This window comes from Cupressus sempervirens, chromosome 1 (assembly GCF_028749045.1).
Source record: "Cupressus sempervirens isolate cs-2001-9-10 chromosome 1, ASM2874904v1, whole genome shotgun sequence".
In the NCBI taxonomy this organism is placed as follows: domain Eukaryota; kingdom Viridiplantae; phylum Streptophyta; class Pinopsida; order Cupressales; family Cupressaceae; genus Cupressus; species Cupressus sempervirens.
Genome location: NC_143118.1, coordinates 700768968 through 700778124, shown reverse-complemented (window position 1 = coordinate 700778124; position 9157 = coordinate 700768968). Strand labels below are relative to the sequence as shown.

The following is a 9157-nucleotide window of genomic DNA, read 5'->3' as shown; positions in this document are numbered from 1 at the left end:
ATCTGAAATAATGAAATAAGACATTTTTGTACATTGATTTTGGTGTTTATTTCGATGGATTAAAAAATAAATGGCCGACATGATTTTGACCAGAGTGCATAAAATGTCCGCATTGCAAACATTGACTGCAACGATTTGAATAATTTGCTGGTTTTTATCTACATTTGGCACCGCCATGGACAAGAATGGAGTCGTAGCAATGTTAAATTTCAGTATATATAAATTAGAAGTCAAGAATATAATAAAATTAAAAATCTGTTTAGACAAAAACAAAGGAAAAAAATCTTAATTTCAGCCAAAGAGAGTTTATAGTGAGCTTGGAACTTCACTATACAATTTGAGAGTCAAAAATGAGACATTTTTTTCTCAATCGGATAATTTCTAGCAGTGCGTTATCTTTTGAGACAATCTCCCCAGTCAATCCGTCATAATTAGTGAGTTACACACTTTGACACGAAACAACACTTGTTTTGTTGCAAGTCTGTAAAGATCGAGCAATCTTAAATGTTTCGATTTGACTGTGTAGCCTATGAAGATCTGAGATTTGACATTGTTGTGCATTTATTTCCATGGATTGAATGTGCGGACACGATTTTGTCCAGAGTGTATAAAAGATCCTCATTGCAAACATGGACTGAAACGATCTGAACAATTTGCTGGTTATTCTTTACATTCAGTACCGCCATGGGCAAGAATGGGGGTAAACTACTGAGCCTGCTCATATTAGTAGGGTTCTTTACGTACTCCTGGGCCCAAACAACCCCGGTTGATCCCCTGGAGATAATCTTTTTCCAGGTAAGAGAACGCAAAATATTATATTTTTTCAGTTAAAGCTGCACAAATCTTGATTCAATAACACTCCTAAAACATCTGGTGAATCACAGGGTTTCGTTTGGCAGTCATGGATGAGCAATAATTCATGGTACAATGTCCTCAAAGGGGCTGCAAAGGAGATCGCAGATGCCGGCGTTACAGACGTCTGGTTCCCTCCGTCCTCTCAATCCGCGGCCGACGGTCCGCAAGGTATTCGAAGAAGCTAAAGCTTTCTGTTAGGGTTTCATATTTAAGCAGTTGCAAAGAAAATAAAAACGTAATGTTAGGGTTTCATATTTAAAGAGTTGCAATAAAGGCAGCCATTAATAGCCGCAAAGGCTCGGATTTAAGCGGTCACCGATCCTAGGGTTTGTAATCGAGACATTTTATTGTGTACAGGTTATTTGCCGGAGAAGCTTTACGATATGGATTCCAAGTACGGGACATCAGATGAGCTGCGACAGGCGGTGCAGGCGTTTCATCAGAACGGCGTGCGGTGCGTAGCGGACATTGTGATAAATCACAGGATGGGATCAAAGCAGGACGACAAAGGATTTCCTTGTATATTCGAGGGAGGAACGGCTGATGAAAAGCTGGATTGGGGCGCCTGGGCCGTTCCGACGAACGACAAACCCTATTCATGCGGCACGGGGAAGGAGGAAAACCCTAAAGACGATTTCACAGGTGCTCCCGACATCGATCACACAAATTCGCGCGTGCAGAGCGAGTTGTCTGAGTGGATGAAATGGCTCATGTCTGACATTGGCTTCAATGGCTGGAGATTCGACTTTGCCCTCGGTTACCCTGTGAATTCGCTGGTTCAGTATGTGCAAAACACAAACCCCGCTTTCTCTGTTAGCGAGGTGTGGGAAATAGGGAGTTTTGGAAATGGAGGGGAGCACCTGGAGAACGCTCCTACTCAGAGACAGGGGCTCGTCGATTGGGTTCACTCTGCCAGCGATCGAACCACTGTTTTCGACTTTACTACCAAAGGACTTCTGCAGTACGCTCTCAAGGAAAAAGAGCTCTGGCGCTTACGGGATTCGAACGGCAAACCTTCCGGTATGATCGGTCTCTTGCCTGAAAAGGCCGTTACTTTCATTGACAACCACGACACGGGATCCTCACAGCAGAACACGTGGCCCTTTCCTTATGATAAAATTACGCAAGGATACCTCTACATACTTACTCACCCTGGCATCCCCACCATTGTAATGCATTTCATTTTCTTTGTCTTATTTATTGTTTTTTTAATTATTGAATCATTTCTGTTGTGATAGTGGTCGTAAACGTATTTCAATTGCTTTTCTAGATGTCTACAAGTGTTTTTTCAAATTAGTAAGTACACATTTGTAATTCTGTTGGACGATTTGTTTGCATGCAGTTTTATGATCATTTCCAGGACAACAATTTCAAAGAGAACATAAAGAAGTTTGTTGAAATACGAAAGAGAAACAAAATAAAGGCGAACAGCGTCTGCACCATATTGACCGCGGAGAGTGACCTGTACGCAGCCAATATCGATGAAAAGGTTATCATGAAAATTGGACCAAAAGGATTTCAGCCATCAAATGATTTCCAGCTTGCCGCTAATGGAGAGGACTACGCTGTCTGGGAAAGGAAGGCTTAATAATAGTTTTCTTCAATAATTTTGTGGATATCTTTTATTCAAATTGTTTTGATTAAGTTTTCTAATTTATCATCATCTTTAACAAAATAATGATGATAGATGAGAAAATGTGATCCCACAAATTGATTAAAAAAAGAATCTGCAGAATTTTTATTAATTTTATTTACTTAAATAAGTTATAATAATATCAAGTTTCTTTATGGAGATCTTGATTTATCATGCTTCTCATTATTAAATAAATATTAAAAGTCTATTGTAACAAGAAGAGAGTGTGATTTTGAATAATATAGGTGATGTTTTGTACACTATATAACTCTTTATTTAAAGTAGAACATGGAATTATGATAGATATTATATTTTCAGTACTTGTAAAATCTGATAAAATCCTTTTAACTTATTTTAATTTCTATTATCAATATTACATATTATTTTAAAATAATTTTAATATCTTATTGAAAAGATAAATAAATGAAATTTGTATTTTTTAAATTGGTCTTTTTTATATTAGAAATAAGGAGATCAAAATTACAAGAGACCACAGAGTATCAAAGTTCAGAGGCCAAGCCTCACACCATCAAAATGAAGTATATACAACGAAACAACAGAACAAAATCATAGACCATGACACCAAGTAAAGCTCATCAGCCTAGGTATCCACCCAAGCTACCCAGCCCAAGGGGCCATCTATCCACACAATGCTTTTCGGATCTTGAATTTGATTCTGCATGTAAACCATCTTACTAGAAGCATTGTGAGGTCTTCTTTTAATCTCATTGCTAAACCTACTAAAGGTTTGATTGAAAACATGTATGTTATCCAAGTGCAGCCTCCAGAAGTATGTGTAATCACTAATATTTATATTCTTCAAGTTGTCTTTTTTTAGAACAATAAAAATGACATAATAAAGTTAATATGATTGAATGATCAATAAACATAAATAAATATATGTATAATTCTATCAACTTAGCATTAACGTTAGACAATGATGTTTTGAAAACTACAAGTCTAAAGGAGGTATAATGTTTTCTGTAGACCATTTAATAACGCCTTTATAAATTATTTCAATTAAATACTTATATAATTGTTTAGAATAAAACACCTAGAATAACTATTAAATTAACATCCCTTCGACACAAATATTTTCTTCTATTCTTTTTTCCAAGAATAGAATAAACATGGTACGTGAATATCTATCATTATAACTTTTGCTTCTGAGTAGTTTTCCTGGCAGTCTTCTATGAAGGCAAACAAAGAGTTTTCCAGATATGCATTTTGGAATTATTTCACCCTCAAAAAGGAAGCCTTTGTTTCTCTTATCATTTGAGAAATAGGAAAACAAAATGATTTAATGTGAACAAAACCTCTTCCCAAGTCAGATGTAGAACACAATGAATCTTCCTCTTTGTGAAACATAATTCAATTCAATGAAGAAATATAGCAAAGTAGCCAAGTCAAAAAGAGGTGTTGATGAAGGGGGTCTAGTCGAGAGATAATCACTGTATTCACTCTTCTAACATGCTTTCTGAAAATATTAAAAAAATTCTCACTTGCTGGTTGAAAGTAGACCATGTGATTAAAGATATTTGAGCCCTGAACCATTTAACAGAAAAGAGAAAAAAAAAAAAAACAGAATTGAGATGGTATACAAAATAAATTATTCATATTGGTAATTTGATGAAATATATATATATTTGATGAAGGTCATCCACAAACAAGTTTTAGCTATCCGATACAAGCCCACGCATTCCTGAAATCTCTTCGGTTAAGAGCCCAGGACTAAGGAGCATCCATGCTACCAAATTCGCTCTGGGCATGGTCCCAGCCTCATCCCTTATGTTGTCTTCAAGCCTTGCACTCAGCAAGACTTGATCCCTGGTGGGCTCTTTGTGAATCATATTCGAAGTTAATCATTCATTTGCTAGATACCATATAAAACAATTATTTATAATTTTAATTAATTGACTCTATTTTAAAACTTGAAATTAACATTTCAAATTTTTTTTATTGAAAATAATTTAATTCATCTCAAAACTTTTGTTTTATTTGATCTTATGTCTACTTTTGTTTTATTCTATGCTTGAAGAAAAAACCTTTGTAAGTTAGTATGAACAAACTCTACGAAACCTCCTCTTAAGTCAGATAATGCAATACAAAATAAAGTTTCTCCAATGTGAAATGTCAAGAGCATCACTAAGCTACATTTATGCAACAAAGTTTCACACATTAAGTTTGTACAATAAGACACTTTATATGGATCTCGACTTGTAAAACAAAGTTGTGATATTAAAAGAGGTGCTGGCAAGGTGATCTATTGGATGGGTATCTTTAAAAGATTTTGATCAAACGATGCTTTGTAGTTACTTTCCTCTCTTTTTTCTTTTTTCTTTTTCTTTTTGCATGGTTTTTGAAAATAGTCAATGTGATTGAGGAGAATTCAATCAAAAAACATGTAATGGGATTAAATCAAAAGGAAATGTGAAAATGATAGAATTCAGACGTTATATAAAGTAATTATCCTCATCGGTGTATTTGACATTTGCAGACATCATGTGGGAAAATTATAAATGAATGTAATTAAATCATTCCATTAAAAAAAGTAAATTTATTTTTCAAATTTAAATCTTATTTAAATTTTTCTAAGAACTTCTATTTTATTTCACACATGTTTCCACTTTTGTTTAAATGAGAAAACCCTTTTGAGTTAATTTAAGCTGATAGACTTCCTTCCTTGAAAAATTTGGTAAATTTTTCCGGACTGTTCGGCAATCAGACATCGAGAAAGAAGGAATGGCGTCGGGAAACAATTCGGAACCAACTCAACAATGATTATCGCATAAACAATTCCTTGCGTAGCGCTTTTACCACGTCAAATGGCAGTTTGAAAAAACATGTTTATTTTACCACTATAATGTCCACTAAAATGAGGTCTTCATTAATCAGCAACAGATCAATTTCACGGATCAATACTCATGTGATATCTTCCACAGCAACAGAGAAATAAGAAGAGGAAAATGAAGATAGTTTGTCTTCCTCAGGAGTTAGAATATTTTACTTACATATGGTAATTTAGTATATATCTTAAATACACTCATGGAAAATATATTGACATATATCTATGTCTTAAAGTGTGTATATTAAATACATCACTTAAATATATTATTAAAATTAAAACTTTAGAAATATTTTATGACCACCATCTTTATATTCCATCAATTTATTCCTCAACTCTATCTTATCTCCTTATCTTGGATTCAATTGACATGCTAGCTTTACAATCACAACTCTATAAAGTTTATTTCATAATGTAAATCTAATTCACCTTGTCCAAAAATTAGAAGTGATGTTTTGTATTGTTAACCCTTATGCAAACTGCAAGATTCAAAGAAGAAAATGTGGAGATAAATGCATGTTAGCTCCTTATTTCCCATCAAATGATCCATACAAAGTGTAAGTTGTACACAAATTACTTAAAACAAGAAACATCACAAATTTCATGTGGAGGAGCTTTGCTTCATTACGAAGTACACTCTTCCATCAAAAAGTTCTTGGTCCCCAATTCACCCTCATCCTATTTTCCTTTCATGGTGGAACAACTTCAAAATTTTCACTATCAAAGGTGGACCAATATAATATTTCCTACCTTAGATTGTAATAGCAGCCATTGAAGCTTTATGAGAGCTCAAAACAATAACAATAACCTTTAAAAAATCTATTTATTCTTAGCTTTGTTACCCTTATAAGATAATAATTAACCAAATCATTTAGCCTCTAATTTTTCCTTCATTTTTATTAATAATTTGATAATAATATTTCTAAATCTAATACCTATTATATTAAATGTTTATTATTTTTTATATTCTAAATGTTTTATAAACTAAATTAAAACTATAACATATTTTAATTGTTCAATGTTATACCTATCTAGGAAGATGATGATAGGGAGAAAAAGTGGTGATAGAGAGGGAGAAAGGGGGTGAGGAAGATAGATGATTATATTAGATAAAGAGATAGATGTATTGCAATCATTGTTCTTTTCGATTTGATTGCATGTATTTTTGTCACAAAAATAACATGACAAAAGAAAAGTTTATGCTTTAAGCTTGAGTAGACTCAAACCCCAACCTCCCACATGAGAGGCTCACAAGTTAGATCTTTTCTTTCTTCAAACTTTTTTTTATCTATGATAGAAAAAAAAAAAACTAAAAACTAACTCTATCAAGATTTTCTTTTAAAATTATTTATGTAAGATTAACATAATATCGATAACTTATATTTTTAAAAAAATTAAAAATAATAATACCTAATATCACTCATCAATATAAACTAGTTAATATATACTCAATATGTAAAATACGTCGAGATGCATCGAAGCATGAATTTTTTTTAATGCATATTAAAAGTGAATAATGTTCAAAAATCCAATGCCTCGATGCATCTCGATGTATTTTACATATAGAGTATATATATTAGCTAGTAGCAGTCGCGACATGCATAACACATTAAATAATTAATTTGATTATGTTTAAAATATAGCTTTACATTTTATATCATGGTTAGGTTTAGTATCAGGGTCTCTTAATCTATATTTGTTATTATAATTAGGGATAAGGTTTAGTGTTAATATTGAATCTATTATCTTATTTGGGAGTGGAAAGATGCTTAATGTTAGTGTCAAAGTTAGGAATAGTGTAAAATCTATCATACCCTTATATAAAACCTAACACTAACATAATATTATAAACCTAAATTGTAAATTTTGATCCCTTGTCCTAACCCTAAATTTAGGTTGACAAAGGATCATATTTTTGGTTAGGGATTATGATTTGGGTTGTAGGGTATGTGTAATAGTTAGAGATAGGGTTTGTGATATCTTGAGTGAAAGGTTAATAATTATTAATAAGGTTAGGGTTTTGGTTAGAAGTATAATCAAGGTTAATATTTTAATTAAGGATTTTTAAGGGTTTAGTGTGAATTTTACTTTGGGTTAGGGTCATGTTAGATTTAGTGTTATTTACAGGGTTAGAATTATGATTAAGGTTAAGACTAAGGTTAGGGTTCTCATACACTTTGGTTAGACTTCAAATTGAACTTTTGTTGGGGGAATATTGGGGCTAGGGTTATAATATGGTTATAGTTGTGGTTAAATTACGGCTAGGGTTCAAATAGGGATAAAGTTGTAATTCACTTAGTATTATGGTTAAAGCATAATTAGCCATAAAATTAAGGTCAAGTTAGGCTGGAGTTTGATTATAGGACAATCTTAAATTATGGTAAGGATTGATTATTAGTAGGTTCTAATTATACTTGGGGTTATGAATTAATATTTGCAAAAAAATAAAGTATGATTCATTTTTTTAATCATAGGCTTATATTAAATAATTAGTCTAAGAATAATCAAGAAATTTAATTCTTTAATAATGATTTATTTATCTCTAAATTTTATTTATATAATGTAAGGATATAGATATATTTTCCTCTTTATTTGCTAACCATATAGATTTACATTCAAATAGCTCATAAAAGATTATCAACAATAGAAAATGAATTTTTAAAAAAATTGTTAAACTAATAATTTTGTTAACTAATTCTTTTAAGAATAATATTTTTTTTAAAGAATAATAATATTATGATTAAAACTATGAAATATTAATAATATTAATTTATTTAAGAACTTTTAAGTCTAAAGAAATATAGAAACATTTTAATTTTTTGTATACTTTTCTAAATCTTTTATAGACTTATCCAAAATAAGATGTAGAGATATTGTTTTTGAATATTTTAGAAACATCTACTTTCTATATTTTAACATTTTAAATTAAGAAAAAAAAATGTCTACTTCTCACTACTTTAGAAAGATCTAATTTCTATACTTTGATATTTTAAATTTAGAACAAAATTATTTCAAATTATTAGAAAAGTAAAAAAATAAAATAGAAAGAATCTAAATAAAAATCAAATTTTAAAAATAATTTTGCATGTTTTAAAGTTATATTTTTCTATTATTTTAATCAAGTTGTTTATATTTTCCTTGTAGGTAATATTCACACAAATTATTTCATCTTAATATAAAGCACCAATTTTAAGAATATGCCTCAACATGAAATCATCATCCAAAGAAATAAATTCTTGCATAGTGTTATGATAATAATACATTACAATTTGATTTAAATAAAAAAACATCAATAATTGTGGCTCCATAATACAATTCATATGGAACATTTACAATAGAATGAAACTAAAATCAAACTGAAATTGAAACTTGATAAACCTAAGGTTTTGTTTAATGAACTGTAGAATACTTAAAGCTTTATTACATGCAAATCATTTTAAAATTATTAAAAAGTTAACTTACCTTGATAGAACCTTTCTAACTTTGTTACATACATATAATTTAGAATCATATAAAGTGTAGATTTTTAAATATTTATAAATTAAAAGAATTTTATCTACTATCTACAAATCAATTTAAACTTATAACATATAAATATTAATATAATATTTAAGATATCTAATTTATTTTTAAATTGATTAAAAGTCTCTTAAATTAACTTGCCCTAATTTAAGTCAAATCACAAAGAATTTTTACAACTCTTGGTCTCTTTGTATAATAATTTCATCAAATTGCTTAGTGGACATAATGAAAGGAATTAATGTAATTGAAGTGTGTGCACTAAACAAAGATTCAACCAATTGCACATAAAAAGATATATATAT

The 9157-nt window shown here is 30.7% G+C and overlaps 1 protein-coding gene across 1 annotated transcript; it reads left to right on the top strand.

The window, feature by feature from the left end:
- The first annotated feature begins 636 nt into the window (after window positions 1-636).
- On the top strand, window positions 637-2708 carry LOC149579875 (alpha-amylase-like). The gene is made up of 4 exons (XM_089787545.1): window positions 637-795; window positions 885-1023; window positions 1213-2024; window positions 2198-2708. Exons 1-4 carry the CDS (start codon window positions 685-687, stop codon window positions 2441-2443), a joined length of 1308 nt encoding a protein of 435 aa, XP_089643671.1. The 5' UTR covers window positions 637-684; the 3' UTR covers window positions 2444-2708.
- Window positions 2709-9157: the final 6449 nt, after the last annotated feature.